Raw genomic sequence first — 26,756 nt, 5'->3', positions numbered from 1 at the left:
ACCACCCAGCACACACCAGGCTCCTTACCTTCCAGTCCTGGGAGATTTTCCCTGGTTCGAGTCCCACAGTACCCCAAGACTGCCTTCATTCCAACTCGGACCTTCCCCAAACACACTGTGCTTTTTTATTTTTATTTATTTATTTTTTTTGAGATAGAGTTTCTGTCTTGTTGCCCAGGCTGGAGGAGCGCAATGGTACGATCTCAGCTCACTGCAACCTCCGTCTCCTGGGTTCAAGCGATTCTGCTGCCTGAGCCTCCCGAGTAGCTGGGATTACAGGCATGCGCTACCACACCAAGCTAATTTTTGAATTTTTAGTAGAGACGGGGTTTCTCCATGTTGGTCAGGCTGGTCTCGAACTCCCGACCTCAGGTGATCCACTTGTCTCGGCCTCCCAAAGTGCCGGGATTATAGGCGTGAGCCACTGTGCGCCGCCACACTGTGCTCTTATTGTCCCAGGGAAATACCAGCTCTCACCTCAAACTTCTACTCATTCCTCAAGCCTGGGCTCAAATGCCACTGCCTCTGGGAAGCCTTCCGTTATTCTCCCACCAGGAGGTTTGTCAATCTTGCATCTGGACTCCCACCGGACCCAGACATGCTACTCTAGGGCACTCACCACTAATGTACTAGGACTATTGGTTTGCTCTCATTATGTTGAATAAATGTTTGTTGAATGAAGGCATGAATTAATCCTAGAAGGGATACAAGCAGGCAAGCAGACACATTTAGCTGTGGGTTTGCCTAGAGACAGCCACCTGGGGCTAGCTGCAAGCCCATGCCTCCTGTTCTGCAGTCCTCAATCGCAGCTACCAAAGCTGGCAGGCCTCTAAAATATCACTTTAAGAGTTGAACCCCAGGCACAGCTTTGTACCCCAAATTCCTAAATTCTACAAGTTGTAAAAGGCCAAGGAAAAGGATTTTTAAATAAGGTGAGATTACATTTTGGAAACCAGTGATAACATGGCCTAGACTGTAGCAAGAGAAGCAAAAAAGGCAAGGGGGATCACCACGGGCACCACGGGTGATAATAAAGGGTGGATGAGATGAAAAGTGACAACACTTAAAAAGTCATCTTAGGCCGGGCGTGGTGGCTCACATCTGTAATCCCAACACTTTGGGAGGCCGAGGTGGGCGGATCACCTGAGGTCGGGAGCTCGAGACCAGCGGGACCAACGTGGAGAAAACCTGTCTCTATTAAAAATACAAAATTAGCCGGGTGTGGTGGCACATGCCTCTAATCCCAGCTACTCAGGAGGCTGAGGCAGGAGAATCGTTTGAACCCGGGAGGCACAGTTGTGGTGAGCCAAGATCACACCATTGCACTCCAGCCTGGGCAACGGAGCTAAACTCCGTTTCAAAAAAAAAAAAGGGGGGGGTCATCTTAAGCACTAGGCACAGGTTTAGAAGGAGGGAAAATCTGGCCAGGCGTGGCGGCTCACACCTGTAATTCCAGCATTTTGGGAGGCCAAGTGGACAGATTGAGATAAGGAGTCTGAGACCAGCCTTGGTGACATGGTGAAACCCTGTCTCTACTAAAAATACAAAAATTAGCCAGGCATGGTGGTGCACACCTGTAATCCTAGTTACTCAGGAGGCTGATGCACAAGAATCACTTAAACCCAGGTGGCGGAGGTTGCAGTGAGCCAAGATCGTGCCACTGCACTCCAGACTGAGCAACCGAGCAAGACTGCATCTCAAAAACAAAAAACAAGATGGAGGGAAAATCAGATTTTGAGTCTACTTCCTGCTCCCTTCTTGGCAGGGATTTATAGTAGATGGTGAACTAAGGTAACTTGTCTGTTGGTCTTTTTTTATTACTATATAATTTTATTGCTTTTGAGACAGAGTCCTGCTCTGTCACCCTGGCTGGAGTGCAGTGGTGCAATCTCGGCTCACTGCAACCTTCACCTCCCGGGTTCAAGTGATTCTCTTGCCTCAGTCTCTTCAGTAGCTGGGATTACAGGCATACACCACCATGCCTGGCTAATTTTTTTGTATTTTTAGTAGAGACGGGGCTTCGCCATGTTGGCCAGGCTGGTCTTGAACTCCTGACCTCAGGTGATCCACTCGCCTTGGCCTCCCAAAGTGCTGGGATTACAAGCATGAGCCACAGCGCCCGGTCCTGCTGGTCTTTTGAAGGCTCTAGTCCAGATTTCTGCATCAAAGTCTCAACTACTTATAACTAGGTCAACATGACCTGCCAATGAATACTTACGCAAATCATTATTATCACCCTGCCTTTCCCTAGATCATCTCCTAGTGATCATCTGAGGACATGCTTCATATGTAAAGGAAAACACTTTTCTTCCTGAGCACCTGAGAATTTCATCTCATTTTCCATGGTCTTGACTCTTATATCCTAAAATTAAATTCCTTTTAAGCCCATCTCTAACTTGTTCCTCAGTACAGAGAACATTAAGCTATCAGGCACTAATGGCTTAAGAAAATAAAAATGTCTATTCTGCTAACCTTGACCTCATACAAGTATATACTTCTTCGGTTAGGAACAGAAGAAGAAAGTAGATAAATAAAGACTTCCATTCCTTTTCCCCTCAAAATCACCAATACTCCCCCATATGCACACACACATTTCTAAGGTTTACCCAAGAAACGTCAGATCTTGAATCCCAGGGAAAGCCATATTGTTCTGTGTCTTGGTGATTTATCTGATGTATATTTGAATTTAAACAGTCAGTGGGTTGAAACAACAGAAAAACACCAGCAAGCATGAAAGAGCAGTGCCTTCTCTAAAAATGGGAGAGGCGGCTGAGTGCAGTGGCTCATGCCTGTAATCCCAGCACTTTAGAAGGCCGAGGTGAGTGGATCATGAGGTCTGGAGTTCGAGACCAGCCTGGTCAACATAGTAAAACTCCGTCTCTACTAAAAATACAGAAATTGGCCAGGTGTGGTGGCATGCGCCTGTAGCCCCAGACTCTGTCTCAAAAAAAAAAAAAAAAAAAAAGGCCAGGCGTGCTGGCTCATGCCTGTAATCCCAGCACTTTGGGAGGCCGAGGCGGGTAGATCACGAGGTCAGGAGATCGAGACCATCCTGGTTAACATGGTGAAACCCTGTCTCTACTAAAAATACAAAAAATTAGACAGGCGTGGTGGCGGGTGCCTGTAGTCCCAGCTACGTGGAAGGCTGAGGCAGGAGAATGGCATGAACCCAGGAGGTGGAGCTTGCAGTGAGCCCGAGATTGCACCACTGCACTCCAGCCTGGGAGTGACAGAGCGAGACTCTGTCTCAAAAAAATTAAAAAAATGAGAGAGGCACTGCAGTTATCACACACAGCTCTTTGATCAAGGGTTATGAAAGTCAAATGTAAATTCTGAAGGCCATTTTGAGTGCTTTGGGTATGGGCATGATCAGGAAATGGCACCTCTTGGTCAACCAAATATTCTGGGGAACAGATAACTGAAAACACACACACGTCAGGCAGGTGTCACCAACTCTCAAGACTATGCTAGGCAGTCTCAGCATCCTTTGATACTTCATAAGGATCTCACTTCAAATTGGAATTAGCCTCATGAGGTGGGAAAGCGCTGACCACCAGAATGCCCACTGCCAGTTCCCAGCAGAAATCTGAAAAATAAAACCATCTTTCTTCCAGACCTAGATCAAGGACTGAAAATACCTTACATATATCCTTGAGCACCAAACTTGGAGGCGGCAAATAAAAACTGCATTCACTGGCCGGGCATGGGCAGTGGCTCATGCCTGTAATCCCAGCACTTGGGGAGGCTGAGGCAGGCAGATCACTTGAGCTCAGGGGTTTGAGACCAGCCGGGCCACATGGTGAAACCCCCATCTCTACAAAAACTACAAAAAAAAAAAAAAAAAATAGCCGGGCGTGGTGTTGCTCACATGTGGTCCCAGCTACTGGTGGGGCTGAGGTGGGAGAATCACTTGAGCCCAGGAGGCAGAGGTTGCAGTGAGCCAAGACTGTGCTGCTGCCCTCCAGCCTGTGTGACAGAGTGAGGCCCTGTCTCAAAAAAAAAAAAAAAAATTGCTATTGCCTGAGCTTCCCCTTACTCCCCAGTCTGACAGTTGTTAATGAGTAGACAAGTGCTAGCTGGCAAAAGGTCATTTTTTTGGCCTCCTCACCTTCGTCTGAAAAGAGATAGCATGGCCGATCAGGCCACTCACACAGCCCCATCCCCATCCCACCACAGGAAAATTAGAAACAACTAAGAGTCTCCTCCCCAGGGTCCCTCCCCAGGCCCTATTGTGTGCAGCTATCCCTCTGGTGATGAGGTACCACTCACTGGAGGCCAGCAGCGGCCACCTTCCCGGCCTCCTCACCTCTCCTCGTTGATGCCACACATGCGAATCCGGTCAGAACTGGTCCAGTTGTGCACGCCGCTGTAGAGCGGTGCTGTAGAGATCATGACAGCCACTCACCATCAGATAGGACCTGCTGTGGCCACTCCCCCTGGGGAAAAGAATTCCAGAAAATCAAAACTCGTAACAGGGACAGCTGCTTCAATCACCTTTTACACAGCAATGTTTCAATAAAGGTAATTACAGCATCAAAATGTTAAAGCAGCCAGCCTGCTATGGAAAATTAAGGTCTAAACCGGGAAGAGGGAGCACTAGCTTTCTAGGAATCCATAGGTTTCAGGATAGAGATGAGGACATTGTTAATCACCTAGAGTGAGTTTTAAATTATCTTAAAAGACAGATATGCTTGAGTGTTCGAGGAAATTCAATCTATTTCAGACAAATGAGATGACAGTATATTTTTCTACACACATTTAGCCTAACCAACTACAATTAGAGAGTCATACCCATATATGAATGGTGCACTGAAACACTACTGGTGACCTTTTTCTCTTCTACTCTCTAATCCATAGGTACTGAAGTATTTGAGTGACGTTGCCAATTTACACTCTTCAGAGGAAGCACATGCTGTTTTTTATAAGTCCTTCAAAAATACTCCATTGACTTTGATTTGGACATAACACATGTATCTAACCTGGTTTCAAGCTCCCTCCAAATCAGGTGTGGTATTCCTTGCACACTGACCACCAAGAAGCAAACAAACAGAAAACAATGTTCCATCAAGAACCACATGTTTCGGCAAGGCACGGTGGCTCACGCCCGTAATCCCAACATTTTGGGAGGCCAAGGCGGGTAGATCACCTGAGGTCAGGAGTTCAAGGCCAGCCTAGACAACGTGGTAAAACCCCGTTTCTACTAAAAATTTAAAAAATTAGCCTGGCATGGCAGTGTGCACCTGTAATCCCAGCTACTTGGGAGGTTGAGGCACAAGAATTGCTTGAACCCAAGATGCGGAGGTTGCAGTGAGCTGAGATCGTGCCAGCACACTCCAGCCTGGGCCACAGAGCAAGACTTCATCTCAAAAAAAAAAAAAAAAAAAAACACGTTTCCGTCTTTGTCCCTTCCTATCAGTCTGTTGTCTCCATGCTCCAACACTCTCTTCACCAGCCAATGTCCCTCTCTTGCTTTGACAAGCAGGGCACAGTCAATTTACCTTCTAGAAAAAATGAGCCACCAGAAAAAGCTTTATCCAATGAGCTTGTCTTGAGACCCTTAAGCTCTCGAGTTAGCTTATTAACTAAAATCCTTATTCATTGAAGTTCAACTGAACAGAACCCTACAGTTATCAGAATTGTATGTTGTTCTCCACTTTCCAAAGAAGTAAATCACAGTAAGATATCGTTGTATGAGGGATTTGTTTCATGTATCTGTTTTTCAATTTTCAGAGTTGTCCACATTCAACACAGTATCACAATTTATTGCATTCCTACTATGAGCCAGCACCATCCTATGTACTGAGGATTCAACGATTAACAAAACAGAACAAAATCCCTGCCCATGTGGAGCTTACATCTCAGGGGGGATGACATGGACAATAAACATGTTAAATACTTCTATGTCACAGCATGTTAAATAATTCTATGTCACGGCATGTTAGAAGATAGTACAACAGGTTAGGTGCAGTGGCTCATGCCTGTAATCCCAGCACTTTGGGAAGCCGAGGCAGGTGGATCACCTGAGGTCGGGAGTTCAAGATCAGCCTGACCAACATGGAGAAACCCTGTCTCTACTAAAAATACAAAATTAGCCAGGCGTGGTAGTGCATGCCTGTAATCCCAGATACTCGGGAGGCTGAGGCAGGAGAATTGCTTGAACCCAGGAGGCGGAGGTTGCGGTGAGCCGATATTGCGCCACTGCACTCCAACCTGGGCAACAAGAGTGAAACTGTCTCAAAAAAAAAAAAAAAAAAAGGAGGAGGAGGAGGAGGAGATAGTACAATACAGACTAAGGGGCAAGGACACAGTCTAGGGTGGGGAGGGCCACTATCTGAAATAGGGTGAGCAGGGTAGGCCTTGCTGTAAAGGAGACATTTAAACCATCGGAATGAGGTGAAGGAGTAGCCATGGAGATATTTGGGAGAAAAGCATTCCAGGCTGAGGGAAGAGTGTACGAGAAAGTCCTAAGGCGGGAGGTTGCCCACAAAGATCAAGGGAGAGCCAGGAGGCCAGTGTGGAGGTGGTAGGAGAAGAGAGAGGGGCATCCACCCTACCTGGGCTTCCTCCTCCTCCTCATCTCTGCAGAGCGGCATACCATTGCCCTTGCCCCTTCTCTTTATTCTCTCCCTTCTCTTGTCTTTCCTGATCCACTGTCTGATGGCTTCTCCGGGGCCCTTCTCTTCCACTGCCCACCCCAAAGACTTGGGCATTCACTGGGGCCTGGCCTTTCCCTTGATCTCTGTCTCTCTTCACCTCTGCCACCCTCTCCCACTTCCTCCCCTTCCTATCTTTCAAGGCTCCTTCCCTCTTTCTCCTCATCCCCCTACCCAGCTCTCTCTCTTTACTCTTCCTCCTCCTCACCTTTCTCTCTCCCTATTATTCTCCCAGCTGTTCACCTTTTGCCTTTCTCCTCTCTCTCTCTCACACACACACAATCCCTTCTCCTCCAACTTTCTCCCCGTTCCCACCTCTCTCCTTCCCTTTCTTTTTCTTGCTTATCTCACCTTCCCCATTTCCCTCAGTCTCCCATTCATTCTCTCCTCCCTCTCCCCCTCCTTCCCCTTCTCCCTCTCCTGTGCCTCCCCCTCCCCTCTATTCTTTGGCCTTCAGTCTCCCTCTGTCTCTTTTCCTCCTAGTCTGCCTTTTGCCGGCTCTCCCTGGCTTCCCCCACCAGTCTCTCTCCCTCTGTGCCAGTTGTCAGCCCTGCCCCTCCTTCTCTCTCAGCTCATGAGCTTCCACAGTTTCAGCTCGCCCCTTGATGCGCCGATGACTCCCAAATCTGTATCTCTAGCCTTGACCTCTCTCCTTAAGCCCAGACCAGAATTTCCAGCTGCCAGCAACTCGCTGTTAATTGGATGACCACCAAGCCCCTCAAACTCAACGTGTCTCAAACCATACTCATTATCTGTTCTCATAAACCTGCTCCCCACCCCCTATGCCCAGTAGCAGCGTGTTTCCTAGCTTACTTAACAGCACTACTGTCCCCTAGCCTGGAAATTTCCGCCTTGTCGTCTTCAACTCCTTCTCTCCCCTGCTGCCCATATTCAATCAGAAGTCATGCCTTAATAATGCCATCTCCAGCCTTGCCTTCTACCCTTCTTGCCACTACCCTGGTGCAGGCCCTCATCAGCTCTCACCCAGAATATTATAATCACCTCTTAACTGCTCCCTCTGCCTTCAATTTCTTGATTCTACAATAAATTCATCTTCTAAAGCTCCAGGTCGATCATGTCACCCCCTCCTTCCTCAAAGCTTTCAATAGCTTTCCCCGGCCTCTAGGATCCAGCCAGCCATTCTCAGCACAGCCTTCAGGGCCCTCATGACCTGGCCTCAAACCTCCTCTCCAGCCTCCTCTTCCACCACATCCTGCCATTTCCCCACCACTCTCACCACCCCCAGCTCCCAACCCTTCCTAAACACACCATCCAGTTTCAGGACTCTTCTCCCTCCTCACCCTGAAATGGCCTCTCCTGCTTCCCCCTCTTCCTCTCCCTGTCTTCTCTTAAGACCCAGCTTAAATGTCATCACGTCATCCCCCTAGCCCTGGCCCTAGAGTTCAGTTAACCCCTCCCTCTCTGGTTATCCTCAAGCATTTAATCCCTACCTCTTCCACAGCACTGGTTCTTATTCTCCTCTCTAGCTTAGTTAGTTGGGGGCAAGGCATGTTTATCTCCCCCACCAGACAATCAGCTACCTAAGGTAAGAAATAGCATCCTTGGCCAGGCACAGTGGCTTACGCCTGTAATCCCAGCACTTTGGGAGGCCAAGGCAGGCACATCACCTGAGGTCAGGGGTTTGAGACCAGCAGAGCCAACATGGGGAAACTCCATCTCTACTAAAATACCAAATTAGCCAGGCATGGTGGCACATGCCTATAATCCCAGCTACTTGGGAGGCTGAGGCAGGAGAATCGCTTGAACCTGGGAGGCGGAGGTTGAGGTGAGCTGAGATTGCGCCATTGCACTCCAGCCTAGGCAACAAGAGTGGAACGCCATCTCAAAAAAAAAAAAGAAAGAAAAAGAAGTAGCATCCTTTTTTGTCTTTGGTTCCTCCACGACACCTTACATATAGTAACTACTCAGTAAATGCATGTTATATGGAACTGAATTCTGGATAAGAACTGAAGTGACGGCCCTGAGAAATCACAAGAAGCAAAATCAACACCCACCGCCCGACACACACACAAAGCATCCACCATGTTTGCTTACTACAGAAAAACCTTTGTACTCTAATGAAAAAACTATGCACTGTCTATAGTATAACCTTCTGGGCTATCTGATTTTAGCTCAGGTATTGTCTTCAAGCTATTCTGCATCTCTGTAAATTGCAGGTAACTGATGTATATGCGAAGTCTGTCTTGTCCCATAGAGTTTGGATTGACTTTCCTCCCCACTGTAGAAAAACTACTTTTGCCTCTGTTTGCAATTTAGTTCCTTTACTCCACATAAATTTGTGCTTTTTGACTTTTTGTTTGAACCAGCTATAACATCTGTCTGGTTCTCTTGTTGATTAATGAGTAAAATAAAATCTTTAACACGTGTTCATTTTTATATCTGTACGAGAGTCATGATTTTTTACCTTTTTTCTGACAATTATCTTTTAACATTACAAAGACAGTTATGTGGGTTAGCATAATTTTAGAAACATTTTTAACAGGGACCCCGTTCCCTGAACATCCTGGTTAATCAAGTTTTGACTGTTTCTCAGAATATCTTGGAATATCCCCATTTTAACAAACAACACTGGCTGGGCACAGTGGCTCACACCTGTAATCCCAGAACTCTGGGAGGTTGAGGTGGGAGGACTGCTTGAGTCCTAGAGTTCAAGACTAGCCTGGGCAACATGGCAAAACCCCATCTCTACAAAAAATTAGCCGGGCATGGTGGCGGGTGCCTGTAGTCTCAGCTACTTGGGAGGCTGAGGTGGGAGGATCACCTGAGCATAGGAAGTCAAGGCTGCAGTGAGTTGAGATTGTGCCACTGCATTCCAACCTGGGTGACAGCGAAACCCTGTCTAAAACAAAAACAAAACCAGCTCAGCCTATTGGCTGATACCCCAGGTACTCATTTCATCTTTTCTCTCTACTAAGCATTACAGGACTCGGCCAGGCATGGTGGCTCACATCTGTAATCCCAGCACTTTGGGAGGCCAAGATGGGTAGATCACCTGACGTCCGGGAGTTCAAGACCAGCCTGGCCAACATGGTGAAACCCCATCCTCTACTAAAAATACAAAAAATAGCCGGGCATGGTGGCAGGCACCTGTAATCTCAGCTACTCGGGAGGCTGAGGTAGGAAAATTGCTTGAACCCGGGATGCAGAGATTGCAGTGAGCCGAGATTGTGCCACTGCACTCCGGCCTAGGCGACAGAGTAAGACTCCGTCTGGGGGGGAAAAAAGAATTAGAGGACTCAAGCAATGGAAGGGGCTGTTCTTGCCATAAAATGCATTTCAGGCTGGGGTAAGTGGCCTGTAACCCTACTGTGATCACGCCTGTAATCCCAGCACCTTGGGAGGCCGAGGCAGGTGGATCACTTGAGCTCAGGAGTTCAAGATCAGTCTGGGCAACACGGCAAAGCCCCATCTCTACTAAAAATACAAAAAATAGCCGAGTGTGGCTGTGCACACCTGTGGTCCCTGCTACTTGGGAGGCTGAGGTGGGAGAACTGCTTGAGCCCGGGAGGGAGAGGTCGCAGTGAGCCGAGATTGGGCCACTGCACTCTAGCCTGGGCAACAGAGGGAGACCCTATCTCAAAAAAAAAAAAAAAAAAAAAAAAAAAAAAAAGATGTGTTTCAACACAAAGTACAAGTTTTAGTTGCTACTAATATCTATAGGCAGCAGGTATTAGTGACACTGGATTTTTCACTCTCAGGTTTCCTATTGTTCTATTCAGAGAGGATTAGGATTAGTAGTATGTAGGGTCTGGGACAGAAATCAGAGGAGGAACACAGGCATTTGGAAACAGAACATCATACAACATCACCTAGATAAAGAGCTTTTAGGCCAAAAAAAAAAAAAAAACCACACACATACAAAAATAAAACCAAGTTAACATATCAAAATAATTACTATATAATACACATGTTATGACCACGTAGAGAACAACACTGATTCTGGATACCCCCATTTTCACAAGATCCTCAAGATGGAGCATCCACTTAAATCATTGCTTCCCAATTTTCTATCATGATTTCGTCACAGATAGCTTCCTATCTGAAGCCCACCATTGCTAATTAACAGTAGCCTTTGCAGATGAGAGGAGAGAAGGGGAGGGATAAAACACCGGCAGGAGAACACTGATGCTGAGCTACATGGTCTATACAAGAAGGCAAGATTGGTCTTCCCCAGCCAGAGGGAAAGTAAAGGGAACCTCTAAAGCAGCCCTAGAGAACGGGCTCCTGCCTGCGCAAATGCTCACAGAAGGGAGGAGTCAGGACAGTCAGTGTCAACCAATGTTTTCCCAGCCAGAATCACCGAGGAGCTTGTTCAAAACACAGATTCCTAGGTCTCAGTCCTGGAGATTCTGATTCAGTAGGCCTAGGGGCTTGTTTTATTATATTATAGCCAATCAAATTAGTATCCCAGGAGAGGTGAGCAAAAGGAAAAGCCTTGCAGGCATGCCACACTTGGTAGGTGCCGCTGGTTTACACACTTGTATGCTGGCTTTTGCTTGAAGCACCGGTACTCATGTGTTCTCCCTTCCCACCTCCCCCCACCACCCCGCCCACTCTCCCTCTCTCTGATGGAAATCATCACATCAAAAGCAAAGTTCCAAAAAGGAACTTGGAAGAAACCTGGTAATCCCAAATGACCCAGGAAGCACAGGCACAAGGATATGAAATACCTCAAAGGATTTTCCCAGATGTCACAACCATGTAATTGTTAAAGAAATGAACAGCTGCATGGCCCAAGAATCAACGCTGGTCACTGCCTGGAAGGCAGAGGAACCACTGTGAGCTATCCCTACTTTGGGGGGAAAAACTCAAAAGATATATCCACTCACGGTGAGGACAAAGGAGAGCACGTGCTCTGCCAACCCAAAGCCATAAGTGTGGCTGAAAAAATATATATTTATATATGTAAAACTTCAATTTAGGAGGCACATGCACAGAGAAGTAAAAGGCCTGCCAAGATCCCAGGAAATGAATCCAACAAGTGGGCAGCCAAGAGCAGGTAGCCAGAGACAATCACCACACTACAGAACAGGGGAAACCAAAAAAAAAAAAAAAAAAGAACTAATGGGAAAGCAGTAACTTTTTTTTTTTTTTTTTTGTGAGACAGAGTCTCACTCTGTCACCCAGGCTGCAGTGCAATGGCACGATGTTGGCTCACTGTAACCTCCGCCTCCTGGATTCAAGTGATTCTCCTGTCTCAGCCTCCTGAGTAGCTGGATTACAGGCATGGGCCACCATGCCTGGCTAATTTTTGTATTTTTAGTAGAGACGGGGTTTCACCATGTTGGCCAGGCTCATCTCGAACTCCTGACCTTGTGACTCACCCATCTCGGCCTCTCAAAGTACTGGGATTGCAGGCGTGAGCCACCGCGCCTGGCCACAATAACTTTAAAATGGTGAAAAATAGCAGCTAAGCTGAGGGCGAGCGGGTAGTGGAAGAGAAACCATAATGAAGCAGAGATCTTTAAAACAAATCCAAACAGAACACACTAGAAGACAAGGGTAGGTATGAAGGTATGATAGGCATAAAAGAAAAGCCCATCACGTGTAACAACCAAAAGGAAAAGAAATGAAATAGGGGAACCTGAAATATTTCACCATCATGGGCCAAACTGAAACACTGTGGGGAAGCACTGAAGACAGACATTTTAGAAAAGTTTAGAGAGAATGTGTTCTCGAAAGGGGAAGAATAACATCAAATTATAGCCTATGTCAGGGCTGGGGGAGTTAGTAATAGGGGATAGGCAGCACTAAAATCTCAAAGGAGATTTTACAGATGGGATAGGATTTTTTTGTTTTGTTTTGAAATGAAGATGCCAAAACATGCAGATTTCACAATAATTACAAGCGAAAGCATGGTTGTCATCATGCATATGAGGAAGAGAAGGACATTAAAGGAGGTAACAGAGAGAGCATCTATCTGACAAATGTTTTTGACTGAGGTAGGCACTGTTTACGAGGTTTTTAACCTTAAACAGGACGAGGCCAGGCATGGGCTCATGTCTATAACCCCAGCACTTTGGGAGGCTGAGGCAGGAGGATTCCTTGAACCCAGGAGTTTGAGACCAGCCTGGGCAACATAGTGAGACCTCATCTCTATAAAAAATAAAATAAAAAAAAAATAGCTGGGTATGATGGTGCACACCTGTGGTCCCAGCTACTCAGCAGGCTGCCGCGGAAGGGATCCCTTGAGCCCAGGATGTCAAGCCCGCAGTGAGCTAAGATCATGCCACCGCACTCCAGCCTGGGTGACAAAGAGAGATCCTGTCTCAAAAAAATAAATAAATAAAAGAAAATGATCAGACAGGGTGTTCATGCAGCTGACAAATACTTCAGGATCATGTAGCTCCCTTTGTGGCCAAAGACCCCTTAAGTGCAGAACACTCAGAGCTGGCAACGTGTGGAACACAACTCGGTCTTCTACACATAGCATGAAACCTACCCATTTATTCATGCTTGGACTCTACCATCAAGACAGTAAACTAGAAACCAAGCTTAAGAAGCTCTCAGTAAAACGAAATGTGGTCCTGCTCCCCCAGGCTCCTTTTGGTTCATAGTGCCTGGTGACCTGGAAGCAATTATGACTTTAAAAAAATGAAAGAGCCGGAAAATATTCATCTTGAAGCCTGGCCCTGGATCTGTCCTCGAGAGGATAGGCGTGGCCAGTAGACAGTTTAAGGAGGAGGGCTGGGTCAGTGATGACTAATAAGTAAAGAAAACCAACTTTGGGACCTACTCCTCCAATAGAGACCCAGAGCTCTTGGTAAAGCTCCCGTAAGACAGAGGCAAACCTTAGAGCAGCAAAAGGAGAGGCCACCTCATCATTCCACTTGGGAAAAACAGCATCCAAGACACCCCTGAGGAGATCCAAAAGACCACTGACACTGAGATCTCAGGGCTAGAGGGAAAAGGCCATGATTTCTGCCCAGAAGTCTTTTAGAGTGAAGGCAAATCTGCTCATTGTTTTCCACAGGAAAATGTATACACACCCAGCAAGGACAACTTTACCCGGCCTTAGATGTGGAACTCCTACTACAGAGCTTGCCCTCCTGATTACTCTGCCTTCTTCCGTGTGTATTCAACAGAATGTGTTAGGAGACTAACATTTCTGTTTTCCCTACTTGATTACATACCGCAACCTGTGCCCCCAGTGAGGAAGTTACCCCAATTTAAACCGTTCTGGCCGGGTGCAGTGACTCATGCCTGTAATCCCAGCATTTTGAGAGGCGGAGGCAGGTGGATCACTAGAGGTCAGGAGTTCTAGACTAGCCTGGCCAACATGCCGAAACCCCGTCTCTACTAAAAATACAAAATTAGCTGGGCATGGTGGTGTGTGCCTGTAATCCCAGCTACTCAGAAGGCTGAGGCAGGAGAATTGCTTGAATCTGGGAGGCAAAGGTTGCAGTGAGCCAAGATCAGGCCACTACACTCCAGCCTGGGTGACAGTGCTAGACTCCGTGTCAAAAAATAAAAATAAAAATAAACTGTTCTTTAATGATCTAATACATACAAGGGTATTCTAAAATTCTCCTCAATCTTCCCCCCAATATCTATATTCCCTCATCTTTCCCTACCATTAACCAAATATCATTCCCTGAAACTCAAGAGTCCCATAGACAGGCCAGACGTGGTGGCTCATGCCTGTAATCCCAGCACTTTGGGAGGCTGGGGTGGGTGGATCACTTGAGACCAGGAGTTCGAGACCATCCTGGTCTACATGGTGAAACCCCGTCTCTACTAAAAATACAAAAATTAATCAGGCTTGGTGGTGGGTACCTGTAATCCCAGCTACTCAGGAGACTGAGGCGGGAGAATCGCTTGAACCTGGGAGGCAGAGGTTGCAATGAGCCAAGTTCATGCCACTGCAGTCTAACCTGAGCAACAGAGTGAGACTCTGTCTCGAAAAAAAAAAAAAAGTCCCATAGACATGCCCCCAAACACTTTACTTTGCTTCCCTTCATGCCAAGTTGGTCCCTCTACTACCGCACACACAAAATCAACTAGAAATAATCTCTCAGGCAATTTAAAGGAGGAAGAAGGGCCTTTGTGCTGTTCATCCCAAACTTTTGCCTGACTAAAAATCTATTCTAACACTTTCTACTTCCCCTGGATTTTTTTTCCTACCCAAATATTGCCACAGGTATCTACCCCAAGGGATCAGTCTTATAAGGCATATTGTATCTTTTGCCCAGATACATTAATTCTGGTATTCAGTGGGAAGGCTAACTAGTTGCCAGCACACAGGTCTAGCACAGACACCTTCATAGACTCTTTGGGTACTTCCATGTCTAAAACCTTACCTATAAACATTTATGAGACTGGATACAAAGGAATGTTAACTGCCTGTTAAATGCATGAGTGTTTACTCATTCAAATGAATGTAGTTACCCCAAAGTAGTCACCTCAGGAGGCTGGACAGTCATCTCAGCTGAGCGGCCAGGGCTTGCAATCTCCCTGGAGTTCCTCTGTGAGCATTAGCATCCAGACCCATGCTACGCCCTTTTCACGCTCCTCACTAGTGCTGGATCCCATCTTTTCAGGGTCAATCTGATGTTTAGGAACATCCAAAATCCATTTAGAACCATCTACTCAAACAGCAGCAATATTAAACAGAACCATCTAATCTAGTAATGCCTTGAAAAGTGATACACTCTAGGACCCATAGCCTACACTGTGGTGGGAAAACTTGGAGAACACTCCCAGTCCCCACTTCTCAGCCATCTCAGACTATCTCTCTATGACCATTTACCATGTCACCTGCAAAATGGGAATGAACTACTAGTCCCTACTAAAAATTCGGAATAACATGAAAGCACTTAAAAAAGGACCACAGGCTGGCCGGGCGTGGTGGCTCACGCCTGTAATCCCAGCACTTTGGGAGGCCAAGGTGGGCGGATCACCTGAGATCAGGAGTTCAAGACCAGACTGGCCAACATGGTGAAACCCTGTCTCCACTAAAAATACAAAAAATTAGCTGGGCATGGTGGCGGGCATCTGTAATCCCAGCTACTCAGGAGGCTGAGGCAGCAGAATCACTTGAACCCAGGGGTCAGAGCTGAGATTGTGCCATTGCACACCAACCTGAGCTACAAAAGCAAGACTCTGTCTCAAAAAAATAAATAAATAAAATTAAAATTAAAAAATAAAAAAGGACCATAGGTAATCTATTCCAAGAATGAAGTAGTCAAATGCAAAAGTTTTAATCTTTTGCTTACATTTTGCTTCTTTCTTTGAGACAGGTCTTGCTCTGTAACCCAGGCTGGAGTACAATGGCATGATCATAGCTCACTGCAACCTTGACCTCTCAGGCTCAAGCGATCCTCCCACCTCAGCCTCTCAAGCAGCTGGGACTACAGGTGTGCGCCACCACACCTGGCTAATTTAAAATTTTTTCAGTACAGTCAGGGTCTCCCTATGTTGCCTAGGCTAGAATCAAACCCTGGCCTCAAGCAGTCCTCCCACCTCAGCCTCTCAAGCAGCTGGGACTACAGGTGTGCACCACCACACCTGGCTAATTTAAAATTTTTTTCAGTACAGTCAGGGTCTCCCTATGTTGCCTAGGCTAGAATCAAACTCCTGGCCTCAAGCAGTCCTCCTGCCTTTGCCTCCCAAAGTGCTGAGATTATAGACGTGAGCCAGTGTGCCTGGCCTCACTTACATTTTCATACTGCCAGATTATTTTTGCTTTCTACCCATTGCTATGATACTTTTTTCCTATTATTCAAACAGTACTCACTTCCATTTCCTGCTGTAAGAAAATTACTTTATTCCATTTAACAAAAACACCTCATCATAGCTTTATAATAAGACCTAGGCTCTGGATACAAGATTTTATACAACTTCCAGATGTCACACAAAACTTAAGTGATCATTGTGAAATTAATCAGTCCTTTCAAAATGCAAAGCAACCTCAAAATGTCACCCTAAATAGCTAGGGTCATTTTTTGAGTACTCCTAATTTCTGCTAGACCAAAAACACAAATTGGCTTTCCTCAATCTTGGTCTTCAGCAGGATTATATAAATATGTAGTGTGTTTTTCACACTCTAAAGTTGAATCACTGTAATATGAGACATTCTGAATCCCTTTTGAGATGCTTCTGGGTCCTCCCTGCCATAGACTGTGACAGTGGCCCTCTGGTGTCTCCATTTCGGTATACCATATTCATGATATGCATTTTTTCACCTAAAGACAATTCCTGGCCAGGCACACTGGCTCACGCCTATAATCCCAACACTGAGAAGCCAAGGCAGATGGATCGCTTAAGCCCAGGAGTTCCAGACCAGCTTTGGCAACATGGTGAAACCCCATCTCTACAAAAAATACAAAAATTAGCCAGTCTCATAACCCGGTCTCTAAAAAAATATATATATATATATATATTTATATATATATATACACACACACACACACACACATACACATACACACACACACACACACACATATATATATAGTTTTTAAAAATACAATTCTTCCTCACCCAACTTATGCTTTTATAAAGGTCTCCTGGACTACATACACAGATATTTGGAGAGACCATTATCAGGTTATTCTTTCTATTTTCTCACAACAGAACAGACTCAGCTATGGGTTCAACTAACTTTATATACGTTACTCATTCAAAGGTGTATCTATACAGCATTCATTAAACAGTATTAGCTCAAAGAGTTTGTTGTTGTTGTTGTTGTTGTTGTTGAGACTGGGTCTCAACTCTGTCGCCCGGGCTGAAGTGCAGTGGCATGATCATAGCTCACTGTAGCGGCACTCCCGGGCTCAAGTGGCCCTCCCACCTCAGCTTCCCAAGTAGCTGGGACTATAGACACACGCCACCATGCCTGGTGCCACCAAGCCCAGGTAATTTTTGTATTATTTTGTAGAGACAGGGTCTTGCTACATTGCCCAGGCTGGTCTTGAATTCCTGGGCTCAAGTGATCGGCCAGCCTCGACCTCCCAAAGTGGTGGGATTACAGGCGTGAGCCACTGTGCCTGGTCCAAAACTTTTTTTTAAAAATCAGCTGTGCCTGGTGGTATGGGCCTGTAGTCCTAGCTACTTGGGAGGATGAAGTGGGAAGATCACTTGAGCCTGGGAGGTCGAAGATGCAGTGAGCCGAGTTTGCACCACTCTACTTCAGCCTGGGCAATAGAGCAAGACTCCATCTCAGAAACAAAAATAAAATAAAAAGAATATTTTCTGCTAGTCACAGTGGCTCATGCCTGTAATCCCAGCACTTTGAGAAGTTAAGACAGGAGGAATGCTGGAGCTCAGGAGTTTGAGAGCAGCCTGGGCAACACAGGGAGACCCTGTCTCTACTAAAAATAAAAATAAAAACAATTGTCCGGGCGTGGTGGCCTGTCCCAGCTACTCGAGAGGCTGAGGCAACAGAGCCAGACCCTGTCTCAAAAATAAATAAATAGGCTGGGCATGGTGGCTCACACTTTGGGAGGCCAAGGCAGACAGATCACTTGAGGTCAGGAGTTCGAGACCAGCCAGGCCAACATGGCAAAACCCCATCCCTACTAGAAAAAATACAAAAATCAGCCGGGCGTGGTGGTGGGTGCCCGTAATCCCAGCTACTCGGAAGGCTGAGGCAGGAGAATCGCTTGAAACCAGGAGGCAGAGGTTGCAGTGAGCCAAGACTGCACCATTGCACTCCAGCCTAGGCAACAAGAATGAAACTCATTCCCAAAAAATAAATAAAAAATATAAATACAAAAATTAGCCGGGCGTGGTGGCTCACGCCTATAGTCCCAGATACACGGGAGGCTGAGGCAGAAGAATCACTTGAACCTGGGAGGTGGAGGTTGCAGTAAGCTGAGATCACACCACTGCACACTTGCAAATAAATAAATAAATAAAATAAACACAGCAACCCTTTTCAGAAAGCAATGGTTTTTTAAAATGTCACCCATGGCCTGAAATGTTCCCTAAAGTTTCAACTGGATATACACTCCTCAGTTCCTGTCCTGAACTATTGAGCAGTGTTACAGCATAGCTGTTAAAGAAGCTGCCACTTCCATCTCAAAGGTGGATGCAGTGATGAGTCAAGCTCTTTCTTACTAGGACGTTGTAAATGCTAAATGTGTACTAATACAACAGGAATATGAAGAAAGAGGACAGAGAATCAAGATATAAGGGGACCACCAAGAAGCTGCTGATAGTTTTCATGCTGCCACCATGTTTACTATAATATAATAGGATACATTGAACAAGAAAAATTAGGTAATAATATAATAATAGATCCCATTATTGAGCACCTACTATGGGCCTGGGATGATTCTGTGTAATCCTCACAGCCCTGTGAAATTAGTATTATCATCTCCATTGTATAGATGAGAAAACTGAGGCTCAACAAAGTTAAGTGGGCCGGGCACAATGGCTCACGCCTGTAATCCCAGCACTTTGGGAGGCTGAGGCAGGAGGATCACCTAAGGTCAGGAGTTCGAGACCAGCCTGGCCAACATGGCAAAACCCCATCTCTACTAAAAATACAAAGATTAGCTGGGCATGGTGCTGGGTGCTTGTAATCCCAGCTACTCAAGAGGCTGAGGCACGAGAATCACTTGAACCCGGGAGGCGGAGGTTGCAGTGAGCCAAGATAGCACCACTGCACTTCAGCCTGGGTGACAGAGCAAGACTCCATCTCCAAAAAAAAGAAAGAAAGAAAGTTAAGTGAAGACCTGGTACAGTGGCTCATGCCTGTAATCCCAACATATTCTGGGAGGTTGAGGTGGGCAGATCACTTCAGGTCAGGAGTTCGAGACTGGCCTGGCCAACATGGTGAAACCCCATCTCTACTAAAAATATAAAAACTAGCTGAGCATGGTGGTGGGCACGTTAATCCCAGCTACTCAGGAGGCTGAGGTGGAAGAAGAGCTTGAACCCAGGAGACGGAGGTTGCAGTGAGCTGAGATCGCACACTGTACTCCAGCCTGGATGACAGAGCTAGACTGTCTCAAAAAAAAAAAAAAAAAAAGGGCCGGGCGCGGTGGCTCACACCTGTAATCCCAGCACTTTGGGAGGTCGAGGGGGTGGATCACGAGCTCAGGAGATCGAGGCCATCCTGGCTAACACGGTGAAACTCCGTCTCTACCAAAAAAAATAATAATAATAATACAAAAAATTAGCCGGGTGTGGTGGCCAGCGCCTGTAGTCCCAGCTACTCGCCAGGCTGAGGCAGGAGAATGGCTTGAACCTGGGAGGTGGAGCTTGCAGTGAGCCAACATCGTGCCACTGCACTCTAGCCTGGGTGACAGAGCGAGACTCTGCCAAAAAAAAAGACAGACAGACAGAAAGAAAGAAAGAAAGTTAGTTAAGTGACTTGCCTCCTGCCACACAGCTGGGAAGTAGAAGAGCAAGCACTCCAACCTGAGGTTGTCTGTCTCCAAAGCCCACCCCCTACCCCGCCCCAGGCAATTCTGAGGAGCTCAAGTCTGAGAACCACTGTACTATACTAACTGGGGTGTGGTACAACCAAGTTAAACTGAGTAAAGCCTCATTATCAGAAGATAATCATCTCATGGATTCAGGTATAGAGCGTATCAACTCACCTCTGTGATCATAGTCATATACGGTGCACTTCTCTACAAAACTTGGAAAAGCAAAAATCTGCTTATTCTCCTTGTCCCTGGACATCAGCATTATAACAAAACTCAACAGTACCCTTAAATGGCACTAACACTATGATTTCTAGACATACCTTAGTATGAGGTAACCAAATTTTGTTTCTTAGCAGACCAATGGTAAAGAAGCTCAAAACACAAAGCTTTCCCTGCTTCTTGGTACTCTGGATTCCTCATGGACCTTTAGCTTAAGGTTTTCTTAAAATACAAAGAAGAGGTACCCTGCCTCACATACTGTGATGACTAAATCTGAAAATTACCACATTTTACAAATAATACATCAGCTGTATTCAATTCATCACAATTCATTGACCAGGGAAAATATGACCTTGACATGCAGCCTGCAGTTACTTTTTTTTTTTTTTTTAAGATCCTTTTTATGTTTTATGGGGAAAGGGTGGCTTTGCTTAGAATAAAAAAGAAGAAAATTAGAACAGCATATTTGAATTACGGGGATAGAAACACAGAGTAAATTTTACTCTTGACCAGAATGAAACTTCAGTTCGCCAAAGAAAGTTCTCATCATAAAAGATTGCTTTTAAGTTATGAACAGTGGGAAAGGGAATGATTTAATTTACAAAAAGAACCATTTCTACATTATTTTAAGGATAACCATTCAAAAATGGGCATTAATAAAGCCTAGTTCATATGTAAAATTCTATAAAATACTGTACTAGCATCCTAGTGGCCAAAAAGTAGATATTACCTCCCTCTTTGGCCATCCTGACACTAAACACTCTGGCAAGCATGGACTCACACCTAATTCAAACTCCAGCATTAAGAAACTTCCCTTCTCTTTGAAAACCCAAAGGCCTAGGGTCTTCCTCCAGGTTATGTAATCATCAGTGGCTTCTCCCTTTTCCTATTCTATCCCAACTATTGTGTCACTTTCTCCAATGCCCTCTCCGTTCCACTCTGGTGTTCACTTTCCCACCCAAACTTGACCTCGAATTTCTTCACTCTGATTCTGATGCTGATGGGCCCTGAAGAACAGCTCTCTACTCTCTTTGGCTGTTCTATTTCATCCCAAGCTTAGCTCAGCCTAGAATCAATGAATTACTCTATATGGCCTCCAGTCCAAGCCCTGATTAGAGCCTCTCTTCCATGTCCCTAACCCCACCCTCCAATTCTGGCCCACAGGCTCTCATGTCACTCACTCTTCTTTATCCAGTTTCACCCTGGAATTTCTATCACTCATCTCCTCATACCTAGGATCCTTCCCATCTGCAGACTGGAAACACTGGTGGATTCCTACTTTTTCCTTCTTTCAAGTCCACTCTATTTAGGACAGTGAATCCCTCCCCCCGTTCAGTATCCTTACTTTAGTCTAAATTTTCTAATTAATGTTTAGATGTGTAAGGCCTGGATCCCAGCTAACCTCTGCTTCCTGGGCCCTCCCAGGGCAGTGGCTGTCAAAGGCAAGCTTTTCCGCTCCCTAACACCAGCTCCAAAAGACATTTGAGTGAATATCTTCCTCCTTTGGCTCTTAATTCCTCTCTTTTTCTCTCACATTCTGCATTTTAACCTGTATATAATCTCTAAATTCCCTATTTCCTTATGGATAAATATGCTTGTATTCTCTCTAAAAGCCAGTTTCTCCCCAACCCTACTTTTACCCCATATCTTCCTTCTCTCTTGCCCCAACCTTAGTGATTCCAGCATGAAATTGTAAAGAGCTTAAGAGTTCTTCAAAGTTTACTTTGGAAAACATTGTCCTGGCGATTTCAAGGTTTGACTTTTTCCTTAGTTGGCCCTTACGTGGGACCAGTGATGATCACCTTTCTTTTCCCTTCATTGCTCAACCAGCCCTCTTCCTGACTTCTCCTTCTTGCCTTCCTTCTATCTAGTGTCCAAGTCCTTTTTTCCCATAATTGTATTTCTCTCAAAGAAGCCCTTCTCTACAACCCATAATCCAACTAATAGTGTCCTGAGATCTTCCAATCCCTGTACTAAACATTTATTTATTTTTCTTTCTTTCTTTTTTTTTTTTTTTCTTTTTGAGCTCGCTCTGTTGCCCAGGCTGGAGTGCAGTGGCGCGATGTTGGTGCACTGCAACCTCCACCTCCCGGGTTCAAGCAATTCTTGTGCCTCCACCTCCCAAGTAGCTGGGATTACAGGAACGCCCCACCACACCTGGCTAATTTTTGTGATTTTAGTAGAAACGGGTTTCACCATGTTGGCCAGGCTGGTCTCGAACTCCTGACCTCAAGTGATCTGCCTGCCTCAGCCTCCCAAACTGCTGGGGTTACAGGCCTGAGCCACGGCACCCAGCCCATTTTTTTCTGTTTCATGAACTGCATCACAAATGAAGCAGAGCCCTCTGGAGGACCCCTTTTTTCTTCCCAAGAATGTCTATGTCACTGAGAAAGGGATCCTCCCTCTTTATCTACACTTTCCTGACAAATCAAAATAGCCAGACCCACATGAGTGTTCTTGGTGCAGCCATCATGTCTTGTGGAACTCCCTCCACTCTGCCTAATGCAGACTCCAGCAGCAGAGCTTGCCGGGGCCTTAGCTTTTCTCTGCCCTATGCCAATGATTTGATTTGCTGTCCCTTCCTTATTGGCCTATTCTAAAAAAAAAAAAAAAAAAAAAATAAAATAAAACCAAAAACTAGTCTCCTGAACTCAGACATCAGTGTCCCCTCTCCTCCTCATCAATGACTTACAGCCAGGACAAAAATAAACCAGGCAGGCAGATCACCTGAGGTCAGGAGTTCAAGACTAGCCTGGCCAACATGGCGAAACCCTGTCTCTACTAAAAATACAAAAAATTAGCCAGGCGTGGTGGCGGGCGCCTGTAGTCCCAGCTACTCTGGAGGGTAAGGCAGGAGAATCACTTGAACCCAGGAGGCGGAGGTTACAGTGAGCTGAGATTGTGGCACTGCACTCCAGCCTGGGCAACAGAGTGAGACTCCATCTCAAAAAAAAAAAAAATAAAGAAAGAAAAGAAAAGAAATCTACCCACCCTTCTTGCAAAGCTGGTATCAGGATCAGCCCTCTTAAGGTCAATTTTACTCAGGCTGTGCACCCCAAGGCCTGTACCTTTCATCCCTCACATCTGCCCCAAGGGCAGTTGCCTAAGTTGCCCTGTCAAAAGATGTCCGCCTAACAACATCCTCATGACTTAGTCAAGATGGCCACATCCCTAAACTCTACTATCAACCTTCAGATTCTCTTAACTTGACTCACCAAGCCCCTTGCTCCTCCCAGCTCCCTCAGTCTTTGCTACTAACTTTTCGCCTCCATCGATATTGTACAGGCTCCTCCCCAGCCTTTTGCTTCTATTTGGAGCCCCGGGATGATTCTTAAAATTAGGTTATCCCATTTAATCCCCAATAGAATCCCCCAAATTTCTCTCCTACATACTGTCATCTTTAGTACCACATGGTGACATCACCATCCAATTAAAATCCCTAAACTCTGCACCAGATATCCTCCACTGTGCCATCTACCATCTTCCCCATAATAAAGCTCCCTCAATTCCAACATTCAAGGACAGGACATATCAACAGAAAAGTAAATAACCTTAAAACTCCCTTCCAACCTTGAAATTTTATTATCAACCTAATCCACTCCCAACCCCAAATGCATCCACATTTATTTTCCCATGTAACTCAACGGCATGCTTTTGAGAAAGAGCCTTCTAAGTTGAAAGAACCACAGGGCTAACCACTGTAACGCTAACCTACAACTCATCTCCAGAAGTCTCACTGAAGATTTTTGCAATTGTACTCCACCTCTGTACCACAGGGACGACCTCCAAACTGCTTAACAGTAGTCAAGCTGTGGCACAAAGTTACCGGGCCCCCTTCCCACACTAACGTAAAGAGCCTCTAAACCCTGGGCCAGATGCTTGCTCACCAAATGATGCCTGTGTGCTTACTGTCTACTCCAGGAGACATCAAGAATGAATATCACCCCATCGACAGTTTCGATCAGCCAACATTGAAAATTTCAAAACAATGAAACAAAAACATAGTGCTTCCACTCAGGGAGGGAGGAGGTGCGAGCGGAATAGAAGGGCACCCCCACGGGCCTGTGCTGTTGGCCTCCCGGGTTTGCAGTGTTTCCCTCCCACCTTTCCCCTCGACCACGTCTTTCCCTACAACAATCTCTCGCACCTCCATAACGCGAAATCCCCAGCCGAGGTGCGGCCGGCTCCTCCCAGCCTTGCCCCGGACGTCCCTCTGGCCCAGCCTTCCTCTCGGCGGGACCCCGGCGAGGAGGGCCCCCTCCACCGACCCGTTCACCTCCCTATCCCTTCCCCGGCCTCTTGGCGCCCTGCAGGGCTCTGTCCCGAAGCCGAACCTCGAGAAGCCAAGCCCACGAGGCCGTCGCGGGACTCACACCCCCTTCCTTCTCCCAGCACCTCGTCCTCCATGCACCCGGCCCCCGGGCTCCTCGTCGTCGTCGTCCCGGCTCGTACCGCCCCCCGTCGGGGGCTCCACCCCCCCGCCTGCCCCCGCCCCCAGGACAGCCCCTCCCCACCGCGCACCGCCTGTGCCCTCTGCTCCGGCACGGGACTCTCTTTGGCCTCCGTTCCCCGCCCAGAAGCGGCGGCGGCGGCGGCGGCAACGGCTGCGGCGGCCCCAGCAGGAGCAGCAGCGGCGGCGGCGGCAGCGGCGGCGGCAGCAGCGCCGCCCCGCCCCGCCCCGCCGCCCGCCGGAGCCCCACGCCCCGCCGCCCGCCCCGCCGCCGGACTGCTCCCCCGAGCCCACCACTAAGCCCTCCCACTCCCCGGCCGCGATCCGCTCGAATCCAGCTCCGCTGGGCCTGCTGTCCGTTCCACGCCCCTTAGGACCCAGGGTGGGGGAGCCCTGGGGTTCGCGGCCATCCTCTCCCTCCTTCTCCAAGGGCCAGGGGATTGCCCCTGATCCCGAAACCCGGCCCGGTAACCGGAGCCTCCCTCCTTCCAGCCCTCGGCTTCGCTCGCCGACCCCTTGCCTCCAGGCCTGGCGCGAAGCGGGTGGAGGGCTTGCACGCCGGATCTCCCCTCTGGCTTGCCGGTGCTAGTGTGAATTGCCCCCGATCTCATCTTCCTTCAATTTAAGCCCCCTCCCCGCCGCGCCCGGCCCGGCGGCCCCCGCCCCTAAAGCGAGGGCAGCGGAGCCAGGGCGCTCCGAAGTCATCCCCCGCCTTTTTTCCAGGGACTCGGATAATTGCCCCTGCCCCCATCACAGCACTCCCACTCCCGAACCCAGGCCCCGCCGCCACCTAGGGGTACCCCTTACCCTACGGTTCCCGCACCCCAGCGCCGGGAAGAAAGCAGCCCTGAAGAGCACCCGTCGCACCTCCCCTCTGAGGTTGGAGGGTATTTTCTCCCGGTCTCTTCAAGACTTCATCACGGACACCCCCCCCCCAAAAAAAAAAAAAAAAAGCCTTTTCTCGCCCTGCCCTGCTAGCCAGCCTCCCTTCGGATCGTCGGATCCCTGGATCGGGGGTTGGGGTCAGGTAGTTAACAAGACCACAGCCTCCACCTCCTTTTCCGAGGAGTGGGATAATTCCTATGGTTTCCCCCCCAGGATCAACCGACCCCCGTTTCCATGGAGACCCCCGCCCAGCCGGGAAGAAGACTCTCGGATCGTGGCGAACGAGTCTCACCTGGCTAAGAGAGAAGGGGGTCGAGGAGGGGGTAGGGCAAGTCAGGGGATGGGGTACGAAGGTGGGAAGTGGAGGGGAGCTGTCCCGAAGGGAGGGGCGAAGACAGAGCCAGCTCCAGGGAGCGCTACGTCCGGGACACGAAGAGACGGCGCCCCCGGGGGCAAGCCGAGCGGCCGCAGAGAGAAGAAGGAACAGGGTTGGAGAAAGGCTTAAGATAGAAAGAAGCGGGTGGGGGGATACGAAAAAGCCGGGGAGTCAAAAGGGGTGGAGGGGTTGGGGGAGAGAGAAAAAAGACGCACCTGTTCCCGGGTCGGCTCCGCGGGGAGGCTCAGGCCGCCACCCGGGCTCCCTCTTACTCCCTCTTAACCGCCACCCGCCTAATACTGCCCCGATCTGATGCCGCCCTCCGCCCCTTATCGCCACCGACCTCCTTCTCCTCTCTCTCGGCGGCGGCGGCGGTCGGACTCTAGGAACTGAGAGGAAGAAGGGAGGGCTCAGCAAAGCGGAGGAGAGACAGAGCCACACACTGGCAGCAGCCGCGGCGAGCGAAAGAGTGAGGGGGAGAGCGGTGTGTGTGTGTGTCTGTGTGCGAGCGAAGCCTGGTGGAGTGGGTGCCGGTCGCAGAGCTCGACGGGAAGTGGAGTCCGGCTGAGTCCGCGGGCGGCGCCAACCCCCGCGCCACCGGACTACAACTCCCAGAATGCCGCCTACGCGGGTGGGGGGAATGGGGAGGAGGAGGCGAAGGGAGGGAGCGAGCAAGAGAGGGAGGGACGAAAGCAGGGAGCAAGCGGCGGCGAAGGGGGCAGAGCCAAGCAGCCCCGGTGACACTGGGAGGGGAGGAGAGGAGGAGGGGATCG

At 47.8% G+C, this 26,756-nt stretch overlaps 1 protein-coding gene across 1 annotated transcript in view; it reads right to left on the bottom strand.

Annotated features, from left to right (window-relative positions):
• The window catches only part of BCORL1 (BCL6 corepressor like 1), a 76,524-nt gene extending 50,008 nt beyond the window's left edge, over nucleotides 1–26,516 (bottom strand). Inside the window, 2 exon segments of the mRNA XM_033201434.1 lie at nucleotides 4,307–4,436; nucleotides 26,327–26,516. Coding sequence (XP_033057325.1) covers nucleotides 4,307–4,392 — 86 coding nt within the window. The 5' untranslated portion in view covers nucleotides 4,393–4,436; nucleotides 26,327–26,516.
• Nucleotides 26,517–26,756: the final 240 nt, after the last annotated feature.

This window comes from Trachypithecus francoisi, unplaced genomic scaffold, assembly GCF_009764315.1.
Source record: "Trachypithecus francoisi isolate TF-2019V2 unplaced genomic scaffold, Tfra_2.0 Lachesis_group6, whole genome shotgun sequence".
Classification (NCBI taxonomy): Eukaryota; Metazoa; Chordata; class Mammalia; order Primates; family Cercopithecidae; genus Trachypithecus; species Trachypithecus francoisi.
Note: the sequence above shows the minus strand (reverse complement) of the source record. Positions and strands in the feature narration are given on the sequence as shown.